General features: G+C 42.6%; 1 protein-coding gene across 12 annotated transcripts in view; it reads left to right on the forward strand.

The window, feature by feature from the left end:
- Positions 1-16,676, forward strand: part of STX16 (syntaxin 16) — a 30,068-nt gene extending 13,392 nt beyond the window's left edge. For 5 of the 12 annotated variants that reach the window (XM_033186880.1, XM_033186878.1, XM_033186879.1 and 2 more), the window contains 7 exons: positions 4,712-4,819; positions 5,213-5,353; positions 6,524-6,686; positions 7,739-7,830; positions 8,391-8,534; positions 10,418-10,498; positions 13,317-16,676. In XM_033186880.1, coding sequence (XP_033042771.1) covers positions 4,712-4,819; positions 5,213-5,353; positions 6,524-6,686; positions 7,739-7,830; positions 8,391-8,534; positions 10,418-10,498; positions 13,317-13,421 — 834 coding nt within the window. In that variant the 3' untranslated portion in view covers positions 13,422-16,676. Of the gene's footprint in view, positions 1-3,536; positions 4,050-4,373; positions 4,541-4,711; positions 4,820-5,212; positions 5,354-6,523; positions 6,687-7,738; positions 7,831-8,390; positions 8,535-9,664; positions 9,822-10,417; positions 10,499-13,316 lie in introns of those variants that run through there. The other 7 variants (XM_033186882.1, XM_033186886.1, XM_033186883.1 and 4 more) reach the window with 4 other exon arrangements.
- The last annotated feature ends 1,436 nt before the right edge of the window (positions 16,677-18,112 follow it).

Below are 18,112 nucleotides of genomic sequence, written 5' to 3' on the forward strand. Positions count from 1 at the left end.
TCATTGCCATAGACAGTCCACAATTATCAGTACTGTTCTCATTACCGATGCGCTATGGCTAAGCTTAGCTGGTTTTTTTGGATGGGGAAGAGGTGTAGTTGACTTTTCCATTCTCCACAGAGGCTTTGCTATTTCTGTAATCTTAGGCTACACTAAATCAGTCTTCAGGGAAAGGCGGGTTTTAGGAGTAGGAGGGCTGTAGATCTGGAACAGCAAGATTTATAAGAGAGTGTGTGTATGTTCCTTCCATAGATGGACAACTTGTCCACACTGGCTGGTACTCTTTAAAGGGACAAATGTCAACGTCTAAAGTGGATCAAAGGCAAAAGATACCTTTGGTGAGACTAGCAGGAAAGCCATTGGGTGTGCTGTTTTGAACATCTGTTGGATTTTTTCTGCATGTCTCTCAGGAAGGATGGCTCTAGGTTAGGGGAGCAGACCCAGTAGTTCTTGGAGAGAGGAACTACGTATCAAAGAGACAAGAATTCTTAATTCTCTTAAGTACAATTTTTATTTAAAAAATATGGAAAGTTTTTTTACTTCAGAAGCACAAATTAATTAATTAATTAATTAATTATTTTTTGAGACAGAGTCTCTGTCACCCAGGCTGCAGTGCATTGCCGCGATCTCGGCTCACTGCAACCTCTGCCTTCCGGGTTCAAGTGATTCTCCTGCCTCAGCTTCCTGAGTAGCTGGGATTACAGGTGCATGCCACCACGCCTGGCTAATTTTTGCATTTTCAATAGAGACGGCGTTTCACCATGCTGGCCAGGCTGGTCTTGAACTCCCAACCTCAGGTGATCTGCCTGCCTCTGCCTCCCAAAGTGCTGGGATTACCGGCGTGAGCCACCATGCCTGGCTGCACAAATTTATTTTTAAAAAAGCTTTAGTAACCAACATCATATATTTAGAGGGGCCACCATGTTGAAATTCAGCAGGGGTAAGTAAAGAGAATTCGAAATCTGGCCATTTTTTAAGATCTGTATGAAATAGGATGATAGCTTGAAAATTGATATATGTACTAGATCTTCAACAAATAAGAAGACATGTTTTTAAATGGGAAGTAAGGTTTCTGAAATTAAAAGGGTGCTTATTTTGCACATAAAAATTTTTTATGTCCATATTTGTTCCCATTTCAAATAGTTGACGCTTATCTTCAACAATTGTTTTCCCTTCCTAAAACATACTGTCTTGTTTTTTAATAGTACATACTGTGATACACATTATAAATCCATACTGATAAAAGAAATGACACACTTCTTCTCAGTAGGGCGGTGTTTCTTTATCATAATGAACTATAGCTATAGACTGTGTCATAAAAGAGACAAATTATTCGCTATTTAAAGTTTTCACTCCCAAAGAATCAGCTGTTCTATCTTACTGGCAAAACCCTGATACAGTGTGTGGGAAAGCTAGTACCAGCTGAGCGGGCTGGCATCTGTGCCCTTCATGTAGGGATCTCTTAATTAGCAAGCTTCCTTAGGACCCTTAACAAAGAGTGTGTTCTCCCCACTTTTGATTTACATCTAATTTGGGGGGAACATGTTCATAAAATCAAGTACTACTTCAAAGAGTTGTATTCACTTCAACTGACTTTTCATAATGTGGTTTATAATTTGTTTTGGATAAAATGATGCTAATCCCAATGCAGGTAAATTTAGATAGATACCATCTCTCTGTCTTCTTTAGTGTAATGTGTATTTGTAAACAGTAAAAACAGTACAAAGTAAGATCATGAGTTTGAAAACTGTAAAATCACTGTAAATAATTACTGTATTGAAATGGGTAATAATAAAATATAGTGGATTTGATAATAAACTGGTGTGGTAGAACCTAGGACCCATGAAGAGGTACTTTAGCAATTTTAGATTTTACTTTGTATAAACAGCTGGAATTCAAGTTCTGTTCCAGTCCAGCAGTACTATAGACAGCACCTGATGTATGGCTGGCAGGTGCTGGGAGCTGGGCCTGGTTTGTCCCCCTGCTTTTTAGTCAGTGTGTCTTCCACAGAGTTGTGTACCTCTTGGTGACTTTGGAGCAGGAGTTGTTGAGGAATAAACAAGTCTTCCTCTGATTGCTTGACACTGGCCTCCTCTGTGCCTGCGCTGTAGAGGGTGAGGTCTGCACCTCTCTGTCCACGGATGGTCAGGAAGAGAGGGTGATCTTTACTGACACTTAACGTCACTCGCTGGGGGCCTATCCTATAGTCCCTGGTGTAGCAGGTGGGAAATGAATCAAACTACTGTGTTTTGTTGTTTTAATCTGATGGCTTGTCTTGATTCATTTTCTTAGCAAATTGCAGTTATAGTTCATGGGCCTGTGGAGTGATTGGCACCTTTGAGGGTGGAAGGGGTTTCTGGAGTCAGCCGACCCAGGTTTCAGTCTGTCACATAATAACTCTGTGACCTTGGGCAAGTGACTTTTCTGAGTTTCAATTTCCATATTTATAGGTTAGAATAATAGTTTCTAGCTCACCTAGTTTTTGTGAGGATTAAAATAATGTCAAGAATGTAAAATTCCTATTGGTGAACGCTTAAAACCAAACAATGTGGTGGTGGTGGAGAATTACCACTTCACGGCCTGGGAGCCCGAAACAGTGCGGGTTTGGATGACACACCGTTTGTTTAAGAAATGACACTGGCCCTGCAGCATCCCTGCTGTGCTGGAGCACTGGTGGGCTTAATCACGGCTCCTGGATGCACCGGGATTAGTGAATGGGGCCTGGTCCGTCCAGCATGGTCATTGCCCAAGATGCGCTCCCTGAGTGGACACATGCCCCAGAGCACACAGAAAGCCTGAAGCAGATGGTGGCAGAACCACCCCGGGGTGTGCAGGGAGGTTGATGGTGAAGATACCAATTTGCTTTTAAGAATTTTACTGTGAACTCTTTAGGATTTAGGGCCTATTACTTGAAGTGTTCTTTTAATCTTAAGTTTTTCTTTATATGACATTTTTCCCTCTTCATCTGTGGATTTTAAAATTTTGTCTTGTTCCTTTATTATTAGAAAAGCAAATAAGTATTTAATGAATGAAAAAATAAATTTAGATAAATGCAAGGAAGAAGGAAGAAAAGCAGTATGAATTTTTCACCCAACTCTACAGTGTGATTTAGAAAATTTCCAAAGTATTATCTATAAAGGACTTCTATAGATTATTTTCCATTATACTTTGATCATCATTTGGATCTTTTGAAATTGGCATTTAAAAATTCTGAGCTCTGGAGGGTACCTCAAGAACTTTTCAACCGATTCACTGCCTGCAGGCAAGAAAACAGCTTAACCATGCCAAACCCATGATTTCCCTCCCCGTTTTTTTCTTTTTCTTTTTCTTTTTTTTTTTTTTTTAAAGACAGTTTTGCTCTTGTTGCCCAGGCTGGAGTGCGATGGTACAATGGTACAATCATGGCTCACTGCAACCTTCACCTCCTGGGTTCAAGCAGTTCTCCTGCTCGGCCTCCCGAGTAGCTGGGATTACAGGTGTAAGCCACCATGCCCAGTTAATTTTTGTATTTTTAGTAGAGAATGGTTTTCACCATTTTGGCCAGGCTACTCTTAAACTGCTGACCTCAGGCGATCGCCTCGGCCTCCCAAAGTGCTGGGATTACAGGCGTGAGCCACCACATCCACACGATTTCCCTCCCATTCTTAAAAGCTTTCTACGGCAGTGTCTTATATAGTTAACAAGAACCATCGATATCATTTCAAAATAAGGGGAAATGTTGCCTGTGGACATTTAACCGAAGAAAAGAAATGACAGTGTAAGATTGCATTGAGATCTTAAGGACTGCTTTTGCCAAATGGTAGATCATTTGCTAGCAGTTTTAGGCAGTTGTTTCACACATCTTAACACATGGTTAATGACTGTGTGACTGAGATAACTGGATCAGCCCTCTTTCTAAAATAAGCTAAGCGTGTTTCAGTAAACCTTGCTACCATTGAGCATTTTGTAGTTGTTTCATTTACTGCCTGGTTTTGTTTTTTTTCCACTTGTAACTGATCACACGAATCATTGTGGTTCTTGCCGTTCTATCACAGTACTAGTACTAAGAGGTATTTATTTATTTATTTATTTATTTATTTATTTTTTTGAGACGGAGTCTTGCTCTGTCGCCCGGGCTGGAGTGCAGTGGCCGGATCTCAGCTCACTGCAAGCTCCGCCTCCCGGGTTCACGCCATTCTCCTGCCTCAGCCTCCGGAGTAGCTGGGACTACAGGCGCCCGCCACCTCGCCCGGCTAGTTTTTTCTATTTTTAGTAGAGACGGGGTTTCACCGTGTTAGCCAGGATGGTCTCGATCTCCTGACCTCGTGATCCACCCATCTCGGCCTCCCAAAGTGCTGGGATTACAGGCTTGAGCCACCGCGCCCGGCCAAGAGGTATTTATTTTAAGGATCTATTGTTGACTTTTTCATTACATTTCTATAGCCAGATCAAGTCAAATTCACGTTCTCAAGTATGTCCAAGGAAATTAAGAGCTGGTGCATGAAAAGATAGGAGAACAATCCAAATCCTAGCAGTTATCAAAAGCAAGTTTATAATACAGGCAAGTGCATTCACTCCTTTCTATATATTTTCAGGGAGCGACATTTAAGAGAGAGTAAACATTCACTCCTTTCTGTATCTTTTCAGGGAGCAACATTTAAGAGAGAGTCAGAGTATTTGTATTTAAATTGGATTGGAATAATTTTTTTCCTGTCCCTTTACTTTCCTGTAGCTTGCTGATGACCGTATGGCACTTGTGTCAGGCATCAGCTTAGATCCAGAAGCAGCAATTGGTGTGACAAAACGGTCACCTCCTAAATGGGTGGATGGAGTGGATGAAGTAAGTTGCATGTTAGTTTCATACCATCTTGTTTTTTTAAGTAATTATGACAGCATATTTTAAGGTATCTGTCACATAAACGAATTTGGCCGCACTTGAATGTATATTTCTAGAAATACTTTAGGTTAAGTTGTCTGTGTGTGTGTTAATGATTTTAGCTTTAGTTTTAACACTGGTAGTAACTACCTGAATTATAGGAATAAATTGAAAACCATGCAACAAGGAAGAATGCTATGTGATTTTCTGGTAATTTGAATTAAAGCTGCTTACACATCAGCAAGCCAACAAGTTTGCTGAAGACCGAATTCTGTATACTGAGTGTAGCTGATTGTCTCGGAGGCAGACCAGTAGCCTGCCTGGCATCAGTGGAGTTCTGTGACTTCATTTGCTTAGATTCAGTATGATGTTGGCCGGATTAAGCAGAAGATGAAAGAATTGGCCAGCCTTCATGACAAGCATTTAAACAGACCCACCCTGGATGACAGCAGTGAAGAGGAACATGCCATTGAGATAACTACCCAAGAGATCACTCAGGTGAGGAGTGCAAGTGAGTCCTGGGGAAACCAGTGAGCCTTCTCATGGCAATCTCAGAAACTAGAGTGTTACTCAGAATCAGTCTCCTGGAGTTCATTTCCTAACCTGAAGGTCTCAAAGGGACCTCAATAGGCCCTGAAGTCCTCCAACTGTCAGCGTAGGTACCTGTGAGGCCTTGGAGGTGTGGGGACTGTTTTTCAATTGTTGGCAGATACTACTGTGGACTGAGCAAGTAAATATGAAATTTCAAACATTATCGAGTTCAATCTTTTGATTTTAAAATGTATAGCTAATACCGTATACTAGTGGTAAGAAATTTTAATGCTAAAATATAGTCCTCATAATTGAAAAAACAACTTAGTATCCTAGAAAAAATTTTTATAAAGTACTAAATTTGATTAATTTTAAAATAATAGGACTAGTGTTTAAACTTCAGTGTTTCCGTTTTTTACTTAAGTCTCCTGGGTGCTAATTATCAGAGGAGTATGGTGCTTTGAGAAAAGCCCTGGGGTGTTGGAATGTTCGAAACCTGACTCTTATCAGTTTAACAGTTACATGATTCTCATGTAATCCCTCTGACTGTAGTGTTCTCATCTGTAAAATGGGACTAATAATAATAGTAGCATCCTCATAGGATGCTTGTTAGGGATTAAATGAGAGGAATGCAATAATAATATGATATATGATAATACAGGTTGAACATTCCTAATCTGAAAATCTGAAATCCAAAATGCTCCAAAATTTGAAACTTTTTTTTGAGTGCCAGTATGACACTCAAAGGAAATGCTCATTGGAGCATTTTGGATTTCGAATTTTCAGATTGGGGTACTCAACTAGTAGGTATTCTGCAAATATTCCAAAATCTCCCAAAATTTGAAATCCTAAACATTGTCGATCCCAAGCATTTCAGATGATGGATACTCAGCCTGTCTAACGTGATATGTGAGCAGCTGGGCACACAGCAGGCCTTACACGGCAGGAGCTGAAATCTAGTGAAATCTTTCTGTGTGTATAAATTAAGCCGCAGATTCCTTTTATCTGTTCACCTTTCTCTAAACCAGCCTGAGTGAACAGAGCCTCTCACTTCTCACTCTCGCTTGTGATGATGGCAGTGTTAGCAGAGGGGCTTCTCTCCCAGGCTTACCCTGAGCCTCGGGCTTGTTCTCTTAGCTCTTCCACAGGTGCCAGCGTGCCGTGCAGGCCCTGCCGAGCCGGGCCCGGGCCTGCTCCGAGCAGGAGGGGCGGCTGCTTGGGAACGTGGTGGCCTCGCTGGCGCAGGCCCTGCAGGAACTCTCCACCAGCTTCCGGCACGCACAGTCGGGCTACCTCAAACGTGAGTGCTGCCCGGGCCTAGTGAAGGGATTTTGAGTAAGAAAAGCACTTTATGTTTTCTTTTTTGCGACTAAGTTTTCATTTAGTCCAATACCTTTCATTGTTACCTTTTGAACACGTTCACACCTTATGCAATAAAGGGAAGCCTCCTCCTCATGTGAAACCCTGGCTTGGAATGAAGGCACAGCGTGGGGTACTGACCAAGGCTGGGGGAGGGCACCAAGATAGTTCAGCGTCTTAGCAAACAAAATTTGTTTTGTGTCAAGCTGCAAGAATTTGAAAATCAAGCACATTTTAAAAACCTGTTGTTTTCTAGATGTTGGGGTTTGGGAGAGCTGCTCTTCAATAGGTAAAAAGCAGTTGTTATTACTAAAAGCCACATATTTGCATAACAACCGAAGTGTTGGAGAGCACCTGAGAAACCCTCCCCAGGGCTCTTGAAACACTTCCTCTGCTGGCACCATGGGTTTCACCCAACAGACCTTTCCTTCCCAAATAGTGCAAAGCCAGATTTCAGCTCTCTTCTTATTCTTATCACCCTGTAAACTGGGTTTTTTAAAAATTGCCATTGTAATCAATAAAGTCCCCACATACTCCAAAAAAAAACTTCAGTTTGCCCTCCCTCTGACAACTGGCACATTTGTATTTTAATTTTATTACTTCCAAAATTTGATTAGGGCCATATGGAATTCTTATTAGAGATGCTTCTAGAGAGAAATACTGATTTTTTTAATGTTTTGTAACAGCAGTTAAATATTTCTGTTTCACTTAGAAATTCTCAGATGGTTGTGTCATTTTTGTCTTGGCATCAAGTGAATTGTGCACATTTACACTGTGACTTTGTCTTGAATAATCCCAAATGCCTGCATATTATTGTATGTTTGTAATCCTTTACTCTCCCTCCACCCCCATTGGAGTTAGGCGTCTTTAAAGCGGCTAAGAATATCTCAATTTTGACTGTTGGAGTTTACTCTAGAATTCCCCCTTTTAATGGTAGAGCAATACCCAGGATGGTCTACATATTCAAGTAAAATGAATTCCTATCTGTGATAGGCATGAAGAATCGAGAGGAAAGATCCCAGCATTTTTTCGACACATCAGTACCACTAATGGATGATGGAGACGATCATACTCTTTACCATCGGGTATGTGAGTGGCTGCAAAGCTGATTGCTGTGTCTGTGCACCCCATTCTGCTGCTCTCTCCTCCTAGACCTCGAACTTCTGCACAGTGTCAATGGATTGGTACAGTTGACTTGTATATTCATCAAGTTGTTTTTGCAGCAGGTGGAAGAACAGCCATACTGTTTCTTCCTTTCCAAAGGCCACAGAGAGACCTTGTAATCTGCTTTCCAGAGCCTTTGGGAAGGTGGTCAACACCCTGCCTTCTTAGGAAGAGCCCAGAGAAGTAGAGGGCTATCCCAGGGGTTTTGTTTATCTGCGCTTGCAGAGTTACAGACGTGGGCTTCTGTCTTCCCTGCTATGGCCTCAGAGCTTTAGATCCTGCTGGCTTAGGGAGTTTGAATCTTTCCTGTTAGGGAAAAGTAAGTGCTTGCTTATTATTTATGTGCTTTGTAGAAATATTTTCAGAATTCATTTTCTTTAAATTATTGTCTTTATATTTAAATTACATCTAAACAAGTACACCATAGCTTTCCTGAGAGGGGAAAACCATCTATCCAACAAATTGTGCACTATTTTGCTAGGGTTTTACAGATGACCAGTTAGTTCTGGTGGAGCAGAACACACTGATGGTGGAAGAGCGGGAACGAGAGATTCGCCAGATTGTACAATCCATTTCTGACCTGAATGAAATATTCAGGGACTTAGGAGCGATGATTGTAGAACAGGTATGTGAGCTGGCCTTCCTCGTGAATAGGTTTTCCTGCCATACTATCTGTTTCTTCTTTTTCCTGTACTCCTTTCAGGGGAAAAAAATTGGAGCCAATTCCCCCAACATGTGTGTGTGCACCTGTCGTTTTATATGTTTATGAATATATACATAGCATCCCTAATCAGAAAATATGAAGTTCAGAATGCTCCAGAATTTGAAACTTTTTGAGTGTTGATGCCACAAGTGGAAAATTCCTACACAAGACCTCATGTGACAGGTTGCAGTCAAAACTTTGTTTTATGCACAAAACTAGTAAAAATATTGTGGCCTAGTGCGGTGGCTCACACCTGTAATCCCAGCACTTTGGGAGGCTGAGGCAGGTGGATCACCTGAGGTCAGCAGTTCGAGACCAGCCCGGTCAACATTGTGAAACCCTGTCTCTGCTAAAAATACAAAAAAATTAGCTGGGCATGGTGGCAGGTGCCTGTAATCCCAGCTACTCGGGAGGCTGAGGCAGGACAATTGCTTGAACCTGGGAGGTGGAGGTTGCAGTGAGCCGAGATTGCACCATTGCACTCCAGCCTGGGCAATAAGAGTGAAACTGTCTCAAAATATATATATACACACACACACATATATATATAGTATAAAATTACTTTCAAGCCATGTATATAAGGTATATGAAATATTAATGAATTTTGTGTTTAGACTTGGGTCCCATCCAGAATATCTCATTATGTGTATGCAAATATTCCAAAATCTAAAAAAAATCCCCAATCCAAAATAATTCTGGTCTCAAGCGTTTCAGATAAGGGATACTCAGCCTGAAGATGTGTGTATTTACAAATTATATACATAGGCTACTGTCATTCCCTATAAGAATATTAATAAATCTTTTTTTGATAAAAAATAAATAGAAGTTCTAATATTCTCTTCCCATGCCTCGAGGGTACTCATGTGAGCACCCTACTGTAGAGACCGTGTTGACTCTGACCAAGCTCAGCAATGATTCTGATGATATAGAAGATTTCCCTTCTAATTTTGGCAGGTTATTGTGTAATGGCGATTGGAACCACTAGCTTTCAAGTAGAATTAAATTGTTGTTCACTGTTAAAATCTGATTAGGGCATTTTATTATCTTGCCAGCAGGGATTTGGGTCCTGATCCCCCCTGAAACCAACTGCAGAATGGAGTGTTCAGGCTCTGGAAGATCCAGTTACATTAATTACTCCAGCGGTTCCCAGTGAACTGCTATCTCTTCTAATCCAGCATGTTTCCAATAAAAGCTCTGTTCTTCCTCATAGTCCAGTGTCCACTTCTTCTAATTTGTATTAAGAGATTAAACAATTAAACATCTTCCCCTTGAGTCCAAATTTTTAATTTTAGGTGGTAGACTGGAGTTTACCATTTTCTGCTCTGACCCATAGAGATGTGTATCCACATTTATAGACATGATAGTCAATTTGCAGGTCTACTCATCACATGGTCGAGCTTACCTGGTGTTCTCTGCTTGCTTGAATCCAAGTATGTAGACAGCAAAGGGGCACAGAGCTTCTGTGCTGGTCAGAGCCTCTGTCCACTGAACCATGTATTTTTTAAGGCCCCAGCAAGTCTGAGTATGGCATATTCTATGGTAGCTGAAACTAATAAGGAAACCTCAATCTGTCAGTACTTCTTTCTCCTGAACTAGACGTGATGGCAGTAACCAGCACTCTGCCATCAAGCTCCTGACACTGCTTGAGGGTGAACTCCAGAGCCCTCCGTGTGTACCTGCAGCACACAGGGAAAGAAAATATCATCTTATGGATGCTGATGTCTGTAATTTGCATATCTTATTTTTGACGTTCAGTCTTCACAGTTGCCATTGTTGATTGTCTGTAACTGTTATTTATTACCCAGGGCACGGTCCTTGATAGAATTGACTACAACGTTGAACAGTCCTGTATCAAAACGGAACATGGCTTGAAACAGCTTCACAAGGTAATAACATGTCTTTCAAAAGTTGGGAATTGTAGGAACTATTTTCAAAGAATCAAGAATTGGTAAGAAGGTTCTCTTCCACCATAACTATCTTCAGCATTCTTGTTTGTGTTGTCTGCTCGCAATACAGTAGTGTAAAAAGGGATTCGTCATTGCGTTTAAAGCCAGTTGTGGGGTCTGTTGCCGTTTTATTGTCGTTAATGATTCCAGGTGCGTCTCACACTTAAATCCAAAATTGCCAAGAACTCCTTTTTGTGACAGTAAATTCTAAAGGAATTGGAGTTCTTCCTTTTAGAAAATATTTCATTCTTTTTTGATGCTTCTCGTTTTAGGAAATCAGTTGGGCATTTGCTAAAATATGTGTTGAAAATCTGTCTGCTTGTTGCCGCTGACTTGGGCCTCTCTTGTTGTGACACATTTCGGATGAATTGCTCATGGAGAATCATTCTGGAGAAGATAAAAATCTAATTTTCTCTTTAATTATCACAGCATATCTGTATATTACCTTGAGAAAAGAGAAGTTTGTTGAAGTGAGAGAGTAGAGTAGTAATTCTTTCATTCTGTGCTAATAAGGCAGCTGTTTCAGGGATGTTTTTGTGTTTTTTTTTTTTTTTTTTTTTGAGACGGAGTCTTGCTCAGCTGCCCAGGCTGGAGTGCAGTGGCCGGATCTCGCCTCACTGCAAGCCCCGCCTCCCGGGTTCATGCCATTCTCCTGCCTCAGCCTCCGAGTAGCTGGGACTACAGGCGCCGTCACCATGCCCGGCTAGTTTTTTGTATTTTTAGTAGAGATGGAGTTTCACCATGTTAGCCAAGATGGTCTCGATCTCTTGACCTTATGATCTGCCCACCTCAGCCTCCCAAAGTGCTGGGATTACTGGCGTGAGCCACTGCGCCCGGCCTCAGGGATGTTTTTTATGATATTCTTTCTTTTAAAAAAATAGATGGAAAGCATCTTAGGAATCTTACCAGTTATGAGAAACATGCATAAACTGCTGGAGACTCCCATATATAATTGGTTACATATTTTCTTTAAAAGGAATATAACAATACTTCACAAATTAAGTAATAGCCGTTTCCTTGTATCTTTGGGACTCAGTGGAGTTTCTAGCCATATAATGAGTGTTTTGCCATTTCACTATTGGACTACGCTACCATTTTTCTAAAATCAGTCACTTTCTATACCAGAGATCACCCCGTCTAACAGCAGTATTGGGTTTACAAAAAGTCAGCCCTTGCACCAGTCTAACCAGAAGCCCTGAGCTGCCTTATCAGGGGCCTTGTTGCCACGTGTGGGTGGATATGAGACTCTAGCCTATGGTGGGGAAGAGAAGTCTGACCTGGTCTATGCTGGGGTTTTTTAAGCATTTAGATTAATTTGATTGCCAAGCCCTGTCTATTAAAAGTGAAAACTAACTTTAGTTTCTCACTCTGTAATACCCAGGTTCTGATGTGCTGCTGAATTATGCATTGGTTTTGAAGTTTCTTAAATAAAAACTAGTGAAATATGTTTTGTAATATAACACAGATAAAAGGAAAAGCTTTCTCTGCGGGAGTGAGCAAATCTAGTGGGAACTAAAAATTTTGTTTTAGATTCTACTTCATAAATCATTTTGAGAGGTTTTACAGTATATTATTTAGCACTGGCTTCCCTGGTGTTCTGGGTTACTTATTAGAAAAGTCAGCGTGCTCCATCTTCCCTCCAGCCACAAGGCTGTAGGCACGCGCGACTGGCCGCGTGCTCGGCAGTTGGCTAGTCTAAGGGTGATTGAGCGTCGGGAGCTGCTCCCCATGACCGGACTCTCCGGTGCTCTTCCCTGCGTGATGTTTCCTCCTGGTGGATGAGGGGCTCCTCCAGGTGGGCGGGCAGGCTCAGGGAACAAGCCCACCACAGGGGAGGGAGCAGGAGAGATTGCCATTCTCGCCAGGGCTGCCTTCCCACCGTCTCCTCCTCCCTCCTGTGCCATAGCAAGGTCTGGAAGAGGCAGCGCATGCTCTCTCTGGACGTGCCTCCCGGCGCCCTCTGAACTCTGCTGTCCTCTGGCTCTCCTTTCTCAGTGCTGTGTGTCTTTCGCCAGCCAGGCAGGGCCCTTTGGCATTTCTCCACCGGGCATGGTGGAGTTCCCGCCCTCCTGCCGAGCTTCCAGGATGCGGTGTTCGGGTGAAGAGATGTGCAGGGTGAGGCCTGGTCCCCAGATGGAGTTTGAAGAGCTCCTTCGCTGTATTGTTAGCGGCACTGGGAGGATGCGCCTCAGAGGGATCTTTATGCATATGACATCCATGGGGCACACGTGTGTTTTTATTTCAAACGATGAGTTCTTGTTTCCAAATTCAGGGGAGGTTGAAATGGGGCCTCTTTGGGGCATCTGTTGCCTACCTGCCAGGTACGGTCCTCCAGCCCGTTGTTTCCTTCCGCGGTGAAGGAACTGTGCCTTCGCTTCAAGAACACGGAGCAGGAACAGGCGGCCCTTGCTGCAGGGGCGCTTGCCCCGACCTGTAAGAGGAGAGGCAGGGAGAAGCACGCCCAGCTGTACCTGGAAGCATGAGCTTTCAATTCCCTGTCAGCCTTTGTCTTCGTAGTAGGTTTCCAACAAGTCCATTTCCACGTCCAGGGTAAATAAGCAGCTCCGGGATCATGGGGCTCTTCCACTCCTGGTGATTGAATTCCCTGGGATTGATGGAGGGATTACAATCATGTAGCCTGTAGCAGAGACCTCAGTCACTGTGCAGAGAGATCTGGAAGCCTCATTCTGGAAACAAGTGGGACCTGATCTGGGATTTTGGGGAAAATGACGGCCTTTTTTCCCTCCTCTTTTTGTAGGCAGAACAGTATCAAAAGAAGAATCGGAAGATGCTTGTGATTTTAATATTATTTGTCATCATCATTGTACTCATTGTTGTCCTCGTTGGCGTGAAGTCTCGATAAGTGGCATTGGGTTTTCGTGTGTGCCGCACGTGTGGATCTCCCGGGTGTGAGGGGCTTGGCCTGCGCCCCGCCAGCTGCCCACAGAGGTGCAGCCTCGAGGAATCCGAGGGCGTCCGGGCAGCGAACCTTACCATCCACGGACTCCTCCTCCCCTAGTCCTGCTCAGGCGGTCCGGGGAATGGGTTTTTGTTTTTCCTTCATTGTTGAGAATTTAAGGACCTTTGGTACTGCTGCACAATAGAGATTGAGTTCTGTGATCAGTTATATATATTTTTTTTAGAAAGAGAAAATGAGCTGAGAGTTTACAGGCACTGCAGAAGCTGTTCAGTATTATATGTGTATATGCTATTTTTTTAGCAGCCATGTCTGAGCAGAATGTTAAAATAATTTTTGGAAAAATTTTCTTTAAACCATCTGGTTTTTAAGAAATTTGTTACCAAAAATTGATGAGTAGAGGCAAAGATGCCTCTTCATCTTTCTCTATATATTTTCCAGTTGAAAACAAACTAAGAAGTCCTTTAAGAATTTATAATCCGTTCCCCATTAACTTAATTTAGCTTTTCCATCACTGTTAATGATCAGAGTAACAAAGTGTGAAAAATAAGAAACCATCATTGATGTTAATTAACACATTTAGATAGGCCAGTTGAAACAGCTTCATAAGTTTAAATTAATTGTAAATGGAATATTCCTCATTTAAAATGTTTGCACTGCATTTTCTACTGTAAACCAAAAGGGGTTACTAAGCAAAACCACCTACATTTAAGTTAGTGATTTAAATGAATCTCACATTAAAAGAAAGCTTGACAGTGTTATGAAAGCCACCAGACTCAGCCAGTGTGTCCCCGTGGGTATCCCCAGCCATCCTTGCTCAATCCATGGCTTATATACTAACTACATAATGCCCTGTGCAAACCAGACTCTGTTTAATGAACTGTGAATTTACAGAGGCCATTTTAAATGGGTCACCCCATTTAGGATTAGTGGATCTCAGATTATTAACCAAACATCACTCCATTTCAAAGTAAAATATTCCACCAGCGATTTGATTTATCGGCTGTTCCATTGCCGCTGAGCAATGCCCAGGAAGCAGGCACATTGCCAAGGACTGGGCACATCTTGACTAGGAAGCTCCTCGTTTGTGTGAGCGTGGGTTAGATCGCCAAAGTAGGACTTTGTCGTTTACCTACCTATTATCAATATGGTGCTTGAATATATTCCTATAACTGTAGAACAGTGTGGAAAGTGATGGTAACTTTGAAGTTGTTCATGTTTTATTGGCCTTGTTTTAATTGACACCAGTAGAGTTTTAATGGTCTTTGTGTAAGTTTTAATGGCTTTTCCATTGTTTTTGCTTCTCTTAAAAAGTTTAAGAAGAATATGACCTCATTAAATGTGTTTTATTTGGACCAGTCACATAAAATGTCTCTCTAGAATTGACTTTGAAGTTGTTTACAGAAATTTAAACTCAATTCCAGAGACTGAAGTTGTCCAAACAGCTCATGGGCTTAACATCCAAACCCCTGCCCAGCCTTCCCTTTCCAAGTTGGTGCCACCTCCAGGTAGCCACTGGTTTTCTTATTACTGATGTGGCTGTGGAATGGTAAGGACCTAGAGGGACCCTGGCATTTCAGGAAGCAGACCTGGTATTCCATGACAAGCATTGTTTAGGAAAGAGGGCTGGAGAAAAAGAAGCCAGCACCTCATCAGTCGGCCCTGCAATGTGAGACTCTTCATAGCGGTTGAGAGTCACTGCAGGTGTCCTTTCATCCCGGCTGATTTTAACCCATGGTTGAGACGTTCCAAATTAGATCTGCTGCTCTTAGGAGTGGGGCTGTCCAAATTAGGGAACCTGCCTCAAAAACAGTCCACAGTGGCAATACCGGATTCCTGTTCAAGCTTTTTAAAGTGCTGAGTCTTACAAACCCGTGAAGGAAAATGACCCTTTAAGAGAGGATCATCATTTATTTATATTTATCTTCACCAAATAGGGGGATGAGGGTTGGTTTTTGTCCCCTCAACCCATTTGGGTAAAATAATGGATCTGATTAGAAATTGTTTTAAGGAGGGGCTGGGCGCGGTGGCTCACGCCTGTAATCCCAGCCTTTGGGAGGCCAAGGCAGGCGGATCATGAGGTCAGGAGTTCAAGATCAGCCTAGCCAACATGGTGAAACCCCATCTCTACTAAAAATACAAAAATTAGCTGGGCGTGGTGGGACACGCCTGTAATCCCAGCTACGCGGGAGGCTGAGGCAGGAGAATCGCTTGAACCGGGAGGCAGAGGTTGTGGTGAGCCGAGATCACACCACTGCACTCCAGCCTGGGTGACAGAGTGAGACTCCGTCTAAAAAAAAAAAAAAAAAAAAATTATTTTAAGGATCCCGTCTGGGTGGGAGAGCTGTCCCTCTCCACCTGAAGCCAGGGCACTGGTGCTATAACTGGTTTCCCAAGGTGGGAGAGAGACAGACCCAGCCTGGAGCTGGCCCCGGGCCTGTGTGCTGACTTCTTGGGGTCCACTGTATTTCTCTGTTGAGCCTGTACTTGGGGAGAGATCAGTAGCGTTTGAGGAAAAGAATCATGGTACCTCAGGGTTGCTTTCCCTTTACTCGCTGACAGCCGTTGTCTGTGAGCACCTCCTGCTTTTCCACGCTCTGTTGGGCCGTGGAGGTAATGATCACCCAGGCCAGTCTCCTCTGCCTGGGATGCACCCTCTGAGAGGAGGCCTAGCAGGGCAGGCTCCCTTTGGGCATCCCTGGACGCATCCTCTGGACACATGCCTCCTTTAAAGTGTCCAGGGGTAGCTCAGGTTGAGTGGAGGTAGAAGGAGAAACAGACATGTTTACCATCCATTTTCCAAAGCTCCTGATCTTTCCCAAGATTGTAACTGAAAACTGCTGTCTCTTGTTTCGTTCGTTTTTGGGGGGGTGGTGCTGGCTGAGCCATGCTTGTGAAGTGGTGTGTGTCTCTGATTTAACGGATTCACTGCTTTCTCTGCTAATTGAGAGAGCGTTATTTACATTATTTATTTGTTTTGACACAAGTGCTTTCAGTGTTTTATCCTAGCTAATAGCTTCTTAAAGGTAATAAAACGCTTCCAACCTAATTGGTCAGATAAGACTTTTTTTCTTGTATGCTTAAATAAAGCAATTAGTGAAGCGCTTCTATCCAAAATGACTTTTTTGTCCTTTTTTAAAACCAATTTACTGTTACTGGAAACTTTTTGTACAATAAAGCAATCATGCAGATTAAAGAACATCCTGTAATCCTAGTATTAATTTAACAATGGGTTCATGGTTTCTTCCAATGCATTTGTGTTAGGAGAGGGCCTCGCCAGTTTTGTGATCCTCTGGGCCCCTGACTCTGTTTTGTGCCTGAGGCCTTTGCCTCAGTGTCTGAAAGTTGATCTGTCTAATGGATGCTTTCAAAGGGACAATCTGTTTGCTATCCAATATACAAAAAGAACAACTGCCTAAAAGGCAGATCATTATTTTTCTTATGAAAATATATGCTTTATATACATACCAAGAAGCATTTGGAAATCTTCAAATAAAACTGTGATGTGCCTTATCGAGAAGCAGTTCTTACACACAGGCTCTAGGAGACTTAACTTTCTAAATGACATTGTTTCCTACTCTGTTACACCAAAAACTTCAGAGACAGTGTCTGCCAGTTGAACTCAAAGCCAAGACTATGTTTCCCCTTGATTTTGCCTGTCCTGGGGTCCTCCAAGGAGGACCTTTGTCCTGAAACTTGACTTTAATGCATATGTTTTGCTGGTGGGAGATGTGGACCTGAGTGATGGTAGGGGTATGTGGTTTCATCACCAGAACTTATGCATACAAAAAATAGCAGCTGTCATGCCAGGTCTCCTTGGCGCACTTGGCGTTTGGTTTTGAGGTGCTGCGGTGACTCAACAGCAGTTCCCTTCAGAGCCTGTTGACAAACCACACAAACAACCTCCTCTTGCGCTCTCACCTTGTTTTTTGTTTAGAAATTACATTTCCCCAACTCGCATGTTGGCCACTGGCTCTGTCCAAGAATCAAATCCACTCTCAAAGGAGAGACATTTGCCATAGGGTTCAAGAATATTCTGAGCAGCAATGATATTTAATAACATTAAAGAAATCCTCCATCCCGAAGAGGACCACATAAAGGTACAACACCCATGTAATTGGTGACCTCTTGGGTTACGTTCTCAGCTAAGTCTTTGGTGGCCCAGTCTTGAACCAGTGCTACAAGAGTATGCAGACACAATCCGAAGAAGCATTGCTGTCAGTGGAGAGCTGCAAGATGCCACCAATGACTTGGAGGCATGACTTGCCAGGAGGCCTGGAAGTGGGGGACCACTGGGGTGTACCTTTGAATGCTCACTTTGACAGCAGATAAACAGGCTGGGTATAGATTTCCTCTGTGAAATTTAGCGACCATCCTATAAGAAGTCTGATCCTGATCCAACGTTTGAGCAATCTAGAATCCTTCCCGGTCTGTCTGCCATAGTTCTGTAGCCACAACAAAATTTACCTAGCCTATTTTCCTAGCACCATTTCTATCTAAATCTAATAGGATAGCATGTCATTCTATGTGCGGCCTTAATTTTGATCATAGGCATCCCTTACTCTAGTTAAGCCATATGGGACCATGTGGAGAGATCTTTTCACAGAAGGGATATCCCTAGTTGGGTGTAGGGAAGA

The sequence above is a fragment of the Trachypithecus francoisi genome, unplaced genomic scaffold (assembly GCF_009764315.1).
Source record: "Trachypithecus francoisi isolate TF-2019V2 unplaced genomic scaffold, Tfra_2.0 Lachesis_group21, whole genome shotgun sequence".
NCBI lineage: Eukaryota > Metazoa > Chordata > Mammalia > Primates > Cercopithecidae > Trachypithecus > Trachypithecus francoisi.